The sequence below is a fragment of the Rasamsonia emersonii genome, assembly GCF_000968595.1.
Source record: "Rasamsonia emersonii CBS 393.64 chromosome Unknown ctg1118621759991, whole genome shotgun sequence".
NCBI lineage: Eukaryota > Fungi > Ascomycota > Eurotiomycetes > Eurotiales > Trichocomaceae > Rasamsonia > Rasamsonia emersonii.
In genome coordinates this window covers 38,258-52,991 of record NW_013563296.1, presented here as the reverse complement: position 1 = coordinate 52,991, position 14,734 = coordinate 38,258, and the positions used below count along the sequence as shown (strand labels likewise).

General features: G+C 51.2%; 5 protein-coding genes across 5 annotated transcripts; 2 read left to right on the top strand and 3 right to left on the bottom strand.

Annotated features, from left to right (window-relative positions):
- Window positions 1–2,412: 2,412 nt before the first annotated feature.
- On the top strand, window positions 2,413–4,104 carry T310_1479 (uncharacterized protein; the record flags this gene model as incomplete). Its single annotated transcript, XM_013475608.1, has 4 exons — window positions 2,413–2,928; window positions 2,976–3,016; window positions 3,066–3,508; window positions 3,560–4,104. The coding sequence occupies 4 exons, from the start codon at window positions 2,413–2,415 to the stop codon at window positions 4,102–4,104; spliced, it is 1,545 nt and encodes a 514-aa protein (XP_013331062.1).
- A 2,090-nt stretch (window positions 4,105–6,194) lies between these two features.
- On the bottom strand, window positions 6,195–7,585 carry T310_1478 (Cytochrome P450 (Eurofung); the record flags this gene model as incomplete). The annotated part of the gene is made up of 4 exons (XM_013475607.1): window positions 6,195–6,299; window positions 6,370–6,459; window positions 6,517–6,967; window positions 7,035–7,585. 4 exons carry the CDS (start codon window positions 7,583–7,585, stop codon window positions 6,195–6,197), a joined length of 1,197 nt encoding a protein of 398 aa, XP_013331061.1.
- Window positions 7,586–8,403: 818 nt separating this feature from the next.
- On the bottom strand, window positions 8,404–10,217 carry T310_1477 (uncharacterized protein; the record flags this gene model as incomplete). The annotated part of the gene is made up of 3 exons (XM_013475606.1): window positions 8,404–9,564; window positions 9,617–9,914; window positions 10,003–10,217. The coding sequence occupies 3 exons, from the start codon at window positions 10,215–10,217 to the stop codon at window positions 8,404–8,406; spliced, it is 1,674 nt and encodes a 557-aa protein (XP_013331060.1).
- A 677-nt stretch (window positions 10,218–10,894) lies between these two features.
- Window positions 10,895–11,786, bottom strand: T310_1476 (Oxidoreductase, short-chain dehydrogenase/reductase family; the record flags this gene model as incomplete). Its single annotated transcript, XM_013475605.1, has 2 exons — window positions 10,895–10,938; window positions 11,099–11,786. The coding sequence occupies 2 exons, from the start codon at window positions 11,784–11,786 to the stop codon at window positions 10,895–10,897; spliced, it is 732 nt and encodes a 243-aa protein (XP_013331059.1).
- A 648-nt stretch (window positions 11,787–12,434) lies between these two features.
- On the top strand, window positions 12,435–14,342 carry T310_1475 (uncharacterized protein; the record flags this gene model as incomplete). The annotated part of the gene is made up of 5 exons (XM_013475604.1): window positions 12,435–13,664; window positions 13,718–13,818; window positions 14,135–14,143; window positions 14,193–14,243; window positions 14,279–14,342. 5 exons carry the CDS (start codon window positions 12,435–12,437, stop codon window positions 14,340–14,342), a joined length of 1,455 nt encoding a protein of 484 aa, XP_013331058.1.
- Between the last annotated feature and the right edge of the window lie 392 nt (window positions 14,343–14,734).

Below are 14,734 nucleotides of genomic sequence, written 5' to 3'. Positions count from 1 at the left end.
CTCGAGTCTTAAGATATTCGTAAAAAAGGCTGCCAAGTAAGTACCTATCTGCATCGGCGTGGTGGCCGGTCTATTACCAGCCTGCTGGATTACTGACCTTCTCGATTCGTCAGGTATCTGCATGTGTCAGTGCAGGACCGTTGGACTAGCATGATGCATCTAAGATCGATTGCGGGTGCTGGTGTTATTTCGACGATAATGACACCATTGCTAATTCTGTACTGGACGCGTGCCCGTGCATCGGCTGTATATGCCATTGTTATTACTGGCGTGTTCTTGCAGTTTGTTGGTATGGAGAGATAGGTAAGGTACTGTAGAAGCTGATAGCGTTATGAGCAGCAGATGCTAGGATATCTTACTGTCTGCCTTACAGACTTACCTAGTATTGGATGGGTACAAGCATATAGAGTAAGATATTGTACAGTATGTACAGTACATGCTAGTAAGTATGCATTACAGTTGACGAGACCCAAGTAATTATAATATAGACAGACCACTTCAGAGTAATACTGCTGGCTAGCAAAAAGCATACAATACATCGATACATACATAAATACATACATACAGAACACTAGAACTGTTCGTACAGTACCGTCTTGTCGTGGTATCTGTATGGTATGTTTTGTCCTGATGATGCCATCTCGCTCTCCGCGCACATCATCATCCCAACCCATCTAGGCAGTTGGCCGGAAGGGACATTCCTTGTATGGCATAGATAAATAGGAGGATTTTTGATTTTTGTTTTCGAAGGAAATTAAGATTAATTCCTTGGCTAGGATAAGTATGGGGTATGCTAGCTAATAATATCTGTACGGAGTAGAGATTAAAGATTAGATCTTTGACCAGTACTGTACTGCAGGATATATATAATTCTTCAGATGGGAGGGTTTTTTTTCTTTCTCTTTTTTCTTTTTCCCCTTTTTCTTTCTTTATTTTTTCCTTTCCTTTCTTTTCTTTCTTTCTTTTTTTTGTTGTCTTGTCTTATCGAGATAACAGATAGAGATTATGCCGTAGCCCTGAGCGGGTTCATTAAAATCAACCCTTTCGTGGGGGACATGTTGGATCAAAATCATGTGATATTTTCGTAGAATGTTCTAAATAGAAGAAAAATAGAAAAAAAAAGAAAATAGATCAGATTTCTTATTTTACTTTTTTTCTTTATTGATTTCATTTTATTATTCTTTGTTGTGCATAGAATTGGGTCTGTCTGTGTATTGCGTAGTCGAAAATACATTTTTGTAGAGTACACTCGGTACTACAAGCACATTCTGTGCAGCACATCACATCTAATTCAAACAGCTATCATTCGCATAACTTATTTTTCAGTATAACCATCTTGATCCAGCATATATAGTTTCAAATGATAACCATGCATTTGCAAAGTATAGTTGGTTGACTGAATTGTTCTATTGCCCCATTAAATCTTCTCCCATGACTTCTCCCATGACAGATCACATGGTATCATTAGTCATCCTCATGTGACTTCACGTGATGTCACGTGTTACACGTGATTTCCATCAGTTTCCTAGCTTGGCAATCCATCCCGGTGGGGCTTCTTTTTTTTCTCTTTTCTGCATTTTCTTTGCAATGAAAGGCAATAATGCCGTGCTCTTCTCGGAAGTTTGATTACTTGCCACCCTTGAATACTCTCTGCAGCAATTGAAATAAAGTACCGCCACAATGCCTGCACATTAATATTCATTCATTCTGAAGGCCATCACGTCATTGCTACCCCGCTGCGCGTGATGACAGCACGTTTATTTTAGCGCCGCGCCCTCGCCGGCGCTTCTCTGCCAATCAGCTTGCGCATTTCTCGACGCAGCAAAAGGTCTTCGAAAACGAAGAAAATTTTTCCCAGGCACTTCCGCTCGCTGGTTGGCTTGGCCAGCAGCAGAATGAAAGGGTTTCTGGGTCGCTGCGGGCGTGCGCGCGTGCTGATTCGGTTGCCGCCGTCGGCAGGGATAACATTAACAAGATTGGTAAAAATATCCCTGACACCGGCTCCATGGCCCCCAGTGACTTGCGAGGCACAGATCGTCGTATGCCTACGTGCGGAACCGGTCCCGTATCGCGCCTTAACCGTATCGGTATTATTATTACTCGTCTCCAGCCTGCGCGTGCGATGCTTGGAATCCAATGATAGCGGCACGGCCGGTGGATAGCCTCCTCCAGGTCGGGAGTTTAATTCCTGTACGGAGGACTCGACGGTACTTCTGTCCAGCTTTTCTCTGCTGTCTGTATATCTACATATCTACCGTCACTGACTACCGTCCTGTCGTCAGTAGTACTGACCACCTCCAGTATTCGCCTGTCGTGCCAATTCGCCGAAAGTTGGTCGTTCTCCCATGTACTGATTTTCTCTTCGTTTGGTTGAATTGACTGAATCGAGGATTGATACTGCCTGGGCACGTGATGGCGACGACAACGACCTGCGTTGCGACCCAGCAGCAGCCCGCTGCCGAGGCCAAGGCCGCGCGCTTTTTCCAGGACGAGATCGTCATCGGTAGGAGTCGAGAGGAGGCTGCCGTGGCCAGCGAGAAGACTGTCGTTGCGGAATACTCAGCAAAAACGAACGGGGTTGTGCCGGAGACAGTCACGTCGGAAATCCCAACCACTGCAGAGAATGCAGTCAATCATTCTGACGGCGCAGCAGTGGATAGCCCCGTCGCCGCCGATGATGCGCATGTCAGTGTGAACGGAGTCAAGAACGACAGTCCCAGCACCGACAGTCAGCCAAACGGTACGGCCGTCGCAGATCAACCCCAAGTGAACGGACACAGCGCCGACAGCCCCGTCGACAGTGTCGACAGGCTCTGCGTGGCCTCGACGCAACAGGTCCTGCTGCTGCACGCCCCCAAGGAGAAATACACCCTCGTCACCGACCATGCCGTGCCGTCCATCATCCACGACCGAGAAGTTTTAATCAAGGTAGGCTCATCACGAATGGCATTGTCAGCACCTGCTAATGTCTGCAGATCTCTGCTATCGGCCTTAATCCCATCGACTGGAAAGCTCCGTAAGCATCCCCCGTACTCGTCTAAAAGATATCCTTCTGACTGGACCAGGGCTTTCAACTTCGGCATTCCCGGCCTACCGTGGATTTTCGGCCGTGACCTGGCCGGCACCGTCATCCAGACCTCTGCCAACTCGCGGCTAAAAGTTGGCGACGTCGTGCTGGTGCCGTCGACCGACTACCGCGACATCCGCAAGGCCGCCTTCCAGGAATACGCCATCGCGACCGACTACAACGCCGCCCGCATCCCGGCCAAGACGTCCATCCACGCCGGGGCCTCGCTGGGCGTGGCGTTTGTGGCGGCGGCGCTGGCGCTGGGCATTTCGTTTGGTCTGGACTTTGGGAACTGTGAAAAGGTCCCGGGACCTGACCTGCTGCGCATTCTCCGGGGGCTGGACCCGAAGGAGATCCCGGAGGACGTCCGCGACGAGTGTCTTTCGTCCGTGTCGGACTCGGAGAGAGTTAAGCCTGGCGAGTGGGTTGCTATCTGGGGAGGTAGGTAGCATCTATCTAGTACTATATACATCTGTGCTGACGATGATCTAGCATCCACTACAACCGGATATATCGCCCTGCAACTGGCCAAGCTGTGCGGTCTCAAGGTGATCTGCGTGGCGGACATTGCTCGCCACGGCGCACGCCTGCTCGACGCGGGCGCCGACCTGCTGGTCGACCGGTACGACACGACGCGCGCGGTGGAGATCGTCCGGGGCGTGACGCAGGGCCGGCTGCGCTTCGGCGTGGACATGGTCGGACGCGAGACGGCAACGATCCTGCAGCAAGCGCTGTTCGCGAGCGAGCACGACGGACCCGCGGCGCATCTGATCGGGCTGACGGGCATGCCCAAGGAGAAGGACGCGCGCATCCGGTACCACGCGGTGCCCATCAAGATCTTCCATTCGTCGCCCGCCGTGGGCGAGAGCATGGTGACATGGGTGGAGCGTCTGCTAGAGACGAACTCGCTGACGCTGCCCGAGGTGATTATCCGACGGGAGGGCGGCCTGGCTGATGTCAACGACGCATTGGAACTGCTCCGGGATGGATCGGTTGGAGGGAAGAGGATTGTCATCGACATGGGGGCACAGAATTAATCTTGAACCCGACAACGAGGATTTATTTGATTTGTTTGGATGAATGGGCGGCTTGATTGATTACGACGGACGGACGGGTTTTAATCGCTTTACTTTACTTTACGCTGCTTCGTTTACGACATGCCATAGATCTGTCAGGTACAGTATACACATGCATCAGCATATACATGCATATATCAGCATGCACAGCGCGAGGACTCTTTTTTTTTTTTCCTGTTTGGACATTTGTGACTTTGTGGCTTTGACTTTTCTGGGATATATAGTATAGTATATAGACGAGTTTGATTAGCTTGCAAAGAAAAGAAAGAAACATGAAATTAACAATTCTTATCCAATCTCCTAGGAAATCTTGTACTTATATATATAGTCACTCTATAAAACATAAACCTATGCTTAATAATTAACATTTACGATTTTATTTTAATCTTCCTACAAAAAAAAAAGAGAAAGTTGTCCTGACTCGTCCGTTGATGAATTGAATTTACTTTAATTAAAGAATTTAATTGAATTAAATTGATTTATATGAATTCGCATCAAAAAATCAAAAAAAAAGATCTATAGAAGCATTTCTTCAACAACAACAACAACAACAAGGAATTTTAATTAATTAATTACTGAACTTCTTCTCCTGAAGAAGAAACGACCTCAAATTTTACTTTTCTATTTTTTTATTTATTCATTTAGACACGTAAGTAAACCCTCACCATGATAATAATCAATCTATCTATCCATCCACCTTCCTTGGTTAATACACCATGTGACCATAGGGCGTGGAAAAACAGGTCTTCCCTATGCACATGCATAGTCTGCTCAGCCGTACATACAGTACAGTAACTACCTACCTACTTAAGCCATATGCTGGCTGGTTAATAGTAAGTAGGTTATTACTTCGGCGAATCTCAGCTGTTATATTGTCTGTGTTCACTTTTTGTGTTTTTTTTGTTTTGCCACAGGTCCATAGGTAGTGGACTCACCCTTTCAGGCATGGCATGCCTCACCTGAGTTTATTTTACCTCCTGCAACACAACCAACCCCTTGTCTTTATCAAACCCTCACTCATATCATTGTCGAGTCAACACTCAACAGTGTAAATGCCTATTCCATGACAGCTAAGTCGTAATCTCATCGTCGTGTTTTAGATTACCACGCTTTGCAAATCACACCCTGCCTTAGGTAATTCCTGCCTTATAGGGTAAGAATTGTAAAGATGGATGGTTAGAGAGATAAGACTAATAATAATCTTATTTTGGGGAGGGGCGCCAATTACCTACCGTACCGGACGGATCAGGAGGTTTTTTTTCCTAGAAAACTGTCATAGCTTAATGCTGTATCGCATTGCTATGAAAGCTGAATGATGATAGAGGAAGAAGGATCCTCCAACTATGTACATACACAAAATGAAAATATCTGTAACACGACTAGCCCAAGTCACGGACATCCATCCCATGTGATCAGAGAGGATGGGATCCTCTATGCTCTCTCCATCAAAAAGGTCCTTCCGTCAACGGTGCAATGTCGTACCGGACAGTCATTCTCTAGGCAAAGAAGAAAAAAAAAAGATAAAGCCTCAATTTACTCTATAAAAAGTTGTTAGTTGTTAAAATAGAAAGATATTAGTTAAAATAGGAAACCATTAGTTTGCTTTTTTTTGTTAATTAATATTTTCTTAACATTATTTTTTTCTCAGCAAGAGCAATAGTTAGATAAATATGTAGAACTTTTTTTCTTAAAAAATAAAAAAAATAACATTTATTGTTTTTATTCCCCATAAACTGTCTAGAAACTGTCAACTATAACGTTTTCTTTTTAACTCCCCCTAGTCCAGACTCCAGACTGTCCAGTATGGTAGTAATCAGCATAATAACTTCCTACTTAGTATGTAAGTAAGTATGTACCTATGCAAGGGTTCCCTTTCTTTGCAGACACTTTATTTATTCCCTAAATTTAATTTTAATAAGTTATGTTTGCTATCTTTCCAAAAAACTGGGTTGGATGGATGCTTGATTATCATCAAATCGGCCTGACAACATGTCTTGCTTTCTCATCCATATTTTTACGTTTTATGACTGCCTTGCTCGTTTTATGACGGCTTATGACTGCTGCTTTCTTCTTCTTAGTTTGGCGTAGAATTTCGTCGGCATGGTGAACCACATGGTCTCTACATGCCATTCAGCGTTGGGGTCGGCTAGTTCGATCTATGATTTTTTTCGTCAGTTCTTTTTTTTTTTAAAAAAAATTGTACTGCCTAAGGAAGAAGATTCTCACCTCATATCTCTGCAGCAGGGTCGGAATCAACTTGTAAATTTCAAGGTACGAGATGTTCTTCCCTAGACAGGATCGGTGGCCCGCGCCGAACTGGCTCAGGTCAGCTCAGCTGCAATAAAAAAGAAGAATTAGAGTAGGTATTATTACCGTCAAAAGACCGTTATACATGGCCTTCTTCTGCTGTTCATCGCACAACCATCTCTCCGGCCGCCAGACATCAGGATCCTTGTCAAACATCTGCTCATCGCGATGCACAGACCAGGGATTCATCAAGACGCGCGTGCCACCAGGCAGGTAGTATCGACCGCCGTCCAGCGTCAATCCAGGCTCCGGGACGATCCGTTCGAGAGGGAAACTGATCGGGGGATGGATCCGGGCTGCTTCCTTGATGCATGCGTCTAGGTAGACCAAGTTGCGGGATTCTTTCCACGTCACTGTCTTCGAGATCAGTCCTTCCTTGGCGGCTGAGTCGATTTCTGAGAGCAGACGCTGCAGTGTCGACGGGTTCTTGAGGAGATGATAGAAGACCACTCCTAGGAAGATGGCGATGGTATCGCTCCCGGCTTGGATGTTGGAGTTGGTCCAGGTTGGGAGTGTGCTGGGGAGTTAGCAAGAAAGGAAGAAAGAAGAATGAATGAATGAAGAAAGAAGAACGTCTTGCTTACTCTGGCCCAAGCTGCGGATCCTTCTCCTTGGCCTCGATAAACCGGGACAAAAAGTCCCGCGAGTTAATCTTTTCTCGCTCCTGCTCGGTCATCTGCAACCGTTCCTGAATGCGGGCGACGCCGAATTCGACCAACGGGTTGGGCTTGACGCTAGCTGGAAGCAAGGGGTTTCGTTTCCAGAGGAAGTCAAGCCATGGCATCTGGGTAGCAGGAGCAGCCTGGACAAAGTATTTCCAATTATTCTCCATGACACCGCCGACGTCGCCACCCTTTTCCAAGAACCCGAGTCGGCGCGAAAAGGTGATCTCGCCCATGACGTCGAACGCGAACAGGTGCAGCCACAGTCCGAAATCGAAGGGTCGATCCTTGTCGACGAAGAGCTCGTCCAGTCGGCTGAAGTAGTACTCCATCGTCGAGTTGACGTACGGCTCGAACGACACCAGATTCGACATGGAGTAGATGGCTGAGTTGGGCTTCTTCATCATCCGATGGACGTTCTCGTCGCGCGTGGCGAAGACGTCTGGGATCTGCTTTCCTTTGACGCGCGGCATGATGGCGTCGTAGAATTCAGACTGCAAAAAACCAGACTGGTTAGAACTTAGGGTTATCTTGGGGAGATGGTGTGGGATTCCACCTTAGGAAACTTCGCATTAAAGCCACAGATCTCCGGAATGGCATTTGGATCCGACACCAAGACGCTATTCGGACCTGTCCGGACGACTTTTCCATACCGCCGGTGTAGCTCCGTGTGGATGAGATGAACGTTGCCGGTCAACACCCAGCTTCGGCGGACGAAATCTGTGAATGCGGCTAGAAAGGGGCCGGGGATGTGACGCAGCTTCGCATACGTGTGAACGAGGTAGAAGAACAGAAGAATAAGGAGCCCTAAAAGGGATGATAGATAGATCCCTAAACGAGGGATGAAGGATAGATAGATTTCTAAACGAGGGATGTCAGGGGCGGGTAGTATTGCAGACATTTTTCTAAACAAGTGGTTGCAGTGACGATGTAACAGCCAATGCTGGCGTTGAGTTCAGGACCCAAGATGATAGATAGAGGACTGTTATAAACCTCCTTCACCTGGCATCTTGGAGCCCGAATAACGTATCAGCGCTGGGACCCGAGTACAATGATATCTCTGTGGGGAGGTTTCTTCCATCCTGTGGATTTTACTCCGTAATCAAGTAAGTTAAAGTGATGTATCCGGATATTGATTATCAGTGGTATTCTACCTGGTGAACATTTGATATAATATTGCGAGGAGAGAATTATAAACTTGGATTTCTCTGTTTTACCGTCTAGAGATAGTAACCTCAGCACAATCGGGTAGAGATGATGGTAACAGACTGCTCTACATTCAATAAGACAGCTAGTCCACTGCGAGAATCCTCCGCATCACTCTCCTTAGCCTCTCGTCACACTTTTCCTCCTCGAGAGCAAAGCACCGCCACGCCACGGTCCGATCCGGACGCACCAGCACGGCGCCATTCTCCTGCACCCCCCGGTGCCGCGTCCACGCAAAGAAGGCATCCTCGTAGTCCTGGCCCCAGCCGATAGCGTACGTGGCAATCTCGATCCCAAGCTCCCCGGCCACGGCCCCCGCGGCCCTGCTCCATGCCGCTTTGCCGCCAATGCCCGTGAAGAGCGTAAACCGGCCGTGCCCGGCCAGATCCTGCGTCGAGATGGGAGGGTCCCGAGGCCCGAAGGCCTTGGGCTTGCGCAGCCACGCGTGCGGAAGTCGGGATCCGGGGTACGTGGAGGGCCGGTAGTAGAGAGCCGTGTCGGCGCTGCTGCAGCTGCTGTTTGGAGGGGATTCCTTCTCGTCATCGAGGTAGATGGCCCGGGACTGATAGAGCTGATTCATCTCGCCTCCCAGGCCGTGGCGTTCCTGCTCCAGGTCTTCAATCGCGGCCTGGAAGCTGGCGCGGCGAGCAGCACCGCGCTCGCTGTCTTCTCTGAACTCGTCCAGCACGCGCAGCCGCGCCTCCACGTCGGGCTTGAGCACGCCCAGCAGCGAGAACAGCGACAGATGCATGCGGCCCGTGTCGTTGGCGCGCTGGACAATGTAGCGGCCGACGAGCTGGCGTTCGGCGCTGTACGAGTCGAGCAGCTCCCGTCCGGCACGGCCCTGCAGCACATACGCGAGCTTCCAGGCAAGGTTGTAGGCGTCCTGGATGCAGGTGTTGGACCCCAGGCCGTTGTGCGGCGGATGCCGGTGCACGGCGTCCCCGAGACAGAAGACGTTCCCCCGCGAATACTCGCTGGCGTAGCATTCGTTGATCTGCCAGGTGGAGATGCGCTTCAGGGTGACCTGGACCGAGTCGTCGCCGATCAGCTCTTTCACCCGCGCCAGGATCTCGTCCGGGGTCGCGGTGATCTCCTTGACGCCCGGCGCGGCCAGCAACACAAAGACCCATTCGTCCCAGCGCTTGATGAAGCGGGCGATGGCCATTGCGCAGAATGGAGGCGCCGGTTTGTGAGGACAGAGGAGCATGTGCAGCAGTCCTTCGGAGTTCGCCATCAGACGAGACTGGATATAAGTCAGCCAGATGATTCAGGAGGCATTCAGGAGGCCTGCCTACCAGATCGGCCTCGACCAGCACATTGAGCGCGAGACCGCCGCCTGGACCGTGGTGCAGGGGCAGCTGGAGGTCTCGCACGATGGAGCTGCGCGCCCCGTCGGCGCCGCAGAGGAACTTGGAGACGACGACAAATCGCTGCCCAGTGAGGAGGTCCTCGACAAGGCTTTCCACCTGGTCCTCCGTCTGCGTGAAGCGGATCAGCTGGGTGTCGAAGCGCAGCTTGAAGCCGCGGTGCGTGGCCGTGCGCAGCAGGATGGGCTCGAGCAGCGTCTGGGGGAGATCGGCTGGCGTGCAAGGACTGGCGTCTGCATAGTCGCCCTGACGAGACGGCAGAATCAGTATGCACATGATCCCTCGCGAGACAGAGACAGAGACAGCAGACGTACATGCCGTCGGGGATTATTTCCAAAGGTGAAGGCCCGGCAGAACTCGTCCCCGGCCAGAGTGGCACAGATGCGATGATACATGAGCGATTCCTGCGGCGAGGCGACCTTGCGGCATTCACTTTCGATCCCGATATCACGCAGACATTCTCGTCGCCATTAATATTAGTCAATTCGACAAATTTTCCTCCTTTGACGGGCGTACCAAAAGCGGCCATGTTCGTATAATGGGCTCGCGGCGTAATGACTGTGGAGGACGTTTTGCCGATCACCAGACCCTTGACTCCTGCAGATTGATTGTCAGAGTGACCTCAGTCCGTAATCCTGCCCATGAAAGAGAGTTCCCTACCAAGCGTAGCCAGAAAGCAGGCCAGCGATGCCCCCGCGGGGCCAGTCCCAACCACCAGCACATCGACGCTGATGCGGGGCAAGGTCGCGGTCTCTTCTGAATTGGACGACATCAGGAAGATGGATTGCAGTTAATCGAGACGGACGATTTGGGGATCATGTTCTAGGGGGGTGAATTGTCCGTGAATTGTCTATATGGATGTCGCTGGTTGCGGACCCGAGTCGAGGAGCCTGTTGGGTCCACGGGCCCGACCTGAGGATCTTTCACGCCGTTACTCTTCATTCAAGTCAAGTTCATGGCCTGGAAGGGAGGATAGCCAGATGGCTGCAGTGAAAGGTACAGATTGGATTCTAGGATCACTAGGAGCGAGGAAAATTTCAACCTGGGCAAGTTATCATTCACTCCAGGGTTCACTAGATAACATAGTTTTTCTTTTTCTTTTTCTTTTTCTTTTGTGCCCCAGTTTGTTTGACAGAAAATAACCCTGTTGAAGGCAGTATATGACAGATTCTGCTGAGATATTCTCCGACATACTCTCCGACATATTCACTGAGATATTCTGACATATTCTGCTGATATATTCTTCCTTGCTAGAACAAATAATCCCCTCAATTGTATATATCTAAACAATCCCATAATATATTCACAGCTGTCAACAAATCGTCTGATCGAACGCATCTTGATCTCCCCTGGGCGACTACGGTGCCATGGCCCTATTCACCCGGATGATCTGCCCGGACACCCACGTACTGTCCGGACCGCATAGGAAGGCAATCGTCCCCGCCATCTCGTCCGGCTGCGCGATGCGGTTGAACGGGCTAAACGCGGCCACGGTGCGCAGGGTGGCCTCGGACTTGCCGCGGAGGAACAGCTCGGTGGCCGTGGGCCCGGGGGCAAGGGCGTTGACCAGAATGCCTTTGCGCGCGAGATCCTTGGCCACCACGCGCGTCATCTGCTCGATGGCCCCCTTGGTGGCCGCGTAGAGGAGATAGGGCGGCGTGATGGACGAAACGGACGTGACGCCGGTGGAGAGGAAAATCACACGTCCGCCGGCGGGCATATGGCGGGCGGCCTGCTGGACCAGGAAATAGGGCCCCTTGACGTTGAGGGCAAAGGCGGCGTCGAAATCGGCCTCGGTCGTGCTGTCCAGGTCCTTCACGGGCAGCACGCCGGCATTCGCGATGACCACGTCGATGCGGCCGAAGCGCGCCACCGTGGCCTCGACCAGACGACGGATCTCGTCCACTTTCGACACGTCGGCCTGCACCGCCAGTGCCCGATCAGGCCCAATCTGCTCGACGAGCGCGGAGGCCGAGGCGGCGTCGGTCAGGTAGTTGACGACCACGCTGGCCCCGTCGGCGGCCAGCCGCTGCGCAGCGGCCTTCCCGATGCCCTTGGACGCGCTGGTGATGAGAACGACACGGCCGGCGAGCGACATGAATCTGGCCAGTGACCATAGCTGAGGGGGCTGGGATATATTGCATTCTGGCGTGCTCGGGCGAAGACAGGTATCAACGCGGACTAATTTACTCCGGAGTAGTCTGTTGCTTTGGAAGTAATCCTGTAGAAGTTATTCAGGAAATGGAAATAAAATAGAAACGGAATTCCGAAACGACTTCCAGCCCCCGTGGGGATAATCGGCCATGCATCGGACTTCGACAGTCGCCGTTGCATTAAGCTCGCCGATCGTCTCGGAGATCGCTTTAGCGCCGGAGTTCGTCGCGGCTTTATTGCTGGCTCCAGCGGACCCGAGTATATAGGAGAAAGAATGCAGGATATTGCTGGATGATGGCAAAAGCATGCAGCAGAAACATGCGGAGATACGTCATGGCCGAAGAAATCTCATCGGCGTCATTTTTTTTGTTGCTGTATCACGTGCCTGCCTAAGCGATGTCTTTTCATATTCGCAACAGTATTCGAAAATCCTCAGTCTCATGGATGAATTTGGTCACGGATCACGATGGCGAGTAACCAAGCATCAGAGTCGCCCCAGGAAAAGAACGATGCCCTCCAGACAGAAACGCCAGCCAAAGACCCGACGCTGGTCGACTTCGATGGCCCCGACGACCCCTACAACCCCCAGAACATGCCCCTGTGGAAGAAGTGGTTGCTGGCCCTCCTGCTGGGCGGCATCACCTTCGTCGTCACCTTCGCCAGCACTGTCTTCAGCACCGCCACCGAGGCCACCGCGATCGAGTACGGTGTGTCCGCCGAGGTCACCACGCTGGGCACCAGCCTGTTCGTCCTGGGCTTCGTCTTCGGCCCCGTCGTCTGGGGTCCCATGAGCGAGCTGTACGGCCGCAAGACCCCGCTGCTCATCGGCTATGGCATCTTCGTCGTCTTCCAGATCCCCGTGGCCGTCGCGCAGAATCTCGCGACCGTCATCGTCTGTCGCTTCCTGGGCGGCGTGGGAGCGGCGGCGCCCCCGTCCATCGTCGGCGGCTATCTGGCCGACTTCTTCGACCCCTTGCGGCGTGGTCTCGCCGTCGCCATCTTCACCACCTGCAACTTCCTGGGCCCGATCGTGGGGCCCATCATCGGCGGCTTTGTGACCTCCAGCCATCATCTGGGCTGGCGTTGGAACACCTGGATCACCATGATCCTGGGCGCCGGCTTTGGCACAGCGGGCCTGGTGCTGCTGCCCGAGACGTATGCGCCTGTTCTGCTCCAGCGCAAGGCGCGCAGGATCCGCTACGAGACTCGCAACTGGGCCATCCACGCCAAGCTGGGCGAGTCGCCCGTCGACTGGAAGGCCATTGTGGTCAAGTATCTGGGCCGACCGTTCATCATGCTGGTGCAGGAGCCCATCCTGTTCCTGATGACGCTGTACACCAGTTTCATCTACGGCTTCATCTATCTCCTCTTCGAGGCCTACCCGGTCAGCTTCTACAACCAGCGCGGCTACAGTCTCGGCGTGAGCGCGCTGCCATTCATCGCCATCGGCATCGGCGTCATCGCCGGGTCGTCCTACATCTACTACGTGACCCAGACGCGCATGAAGCGCAGCTTCGAGCATCACGGCAAGATGGTCCCCGAGGATCGACTGCGGCCCATGATTGTCGGCGCCGTCTTGCTCCCCATCGGCTGTTTCTGGTTTGCCTGGACCTCCTCGCCGCATATCACTCCCTGGCCGCAGATCATTGCCGGCGTGCCCCTCGGCGCCGGTCTGCAGATCCTCCTGCTGCAGGGGTTGGCCTACATCATCGACGTGTACCTGATTCATGCCAACTCGGCCATGTCTGCGAATACGATTGTTCGTTCGTGCTTTGGCGCGGGCTTTCCCATGTTTACCACGGCCATGTATCAACGATTGGGGGTGAGAAAAAGTCTTTTAAAAGAAAGATCTTGTACATGCTAACGAATTTCTAGGTTAACTGGGCAACCAGCTTACTGGGCTTTCTCGCCATCCTGTTCTTGCCTGTCCCGGTTTTGTTCTATCTTTTCGGCGCCCGCATCCGACGCAGGAGTCGGTATATTCCTGTGAAATGATCGCTACAGTCCTATGGACAGTCTTGTGGGATGATGAAGTCAGGCTTATCACCTCAGGGGATTACTTTTGCTGATCAGCGGCAGCTTTATTGAGCCTGAGCCTGATTCAGCACTTAAGCACTCATTGAGCCTTGTCGATTCACTTAACTTAGATTTCCTTCCTACTCTAGATTTCACCTACTCCTTCTTCTGACCAGTAATCAGTTTAATACACTAATACACAATTTTTTTAAGGTATTCCGTTCCCCATACTTAGACAAGGATATTAATAGAGTCAAAATCTATGATCTTAAATAGATTATCTTGGTATGTGCTAGTAATGAATAGATGCCACAGTGTTAATATTAATTAATAGGCTTTTTTTTCAGGCCCTAACCACTCTCCTATTATTAATACGTATAATTTCGTAAGGGGTAGTAGAAGAATACTTATTATGAATAGTTTCATGGTGGGTAGAAGGAAGGCTACTGTAGCGACTAAATGGGATATGATATGTCATTGCTAACGGTGATGAATGATGATGAAGGAGGAAGGATCCTCCATGCTACGTACCAGAAGGACTAACCATACTCGTGATGTCATGGATCAACCATGTGGTCAGAGGATGGATCCTCTATCTATCGTTTTCGGTCACAGAGCTGCAGCTGGTCGTTCGTATCACCCTCGCCTCGTATCTGCGGCCTGGCCCTAGTAGGTTCGATTATGCAGCCACGTTTTCTTGCGTTGCGGGGCCCAATGACAGCGAGCTCCTATGTCCAGTGCAGTACCAGGGGATGCCCAGTCCGGTCTGGGGCGAGAATTGCTGATAAAGTGCGAGCAACATTATAGAATGATATATGATCTACACGCACGGAAAGCAACCGAAAGGAGGGGTCTACGTAACCCTGGCGATTATTA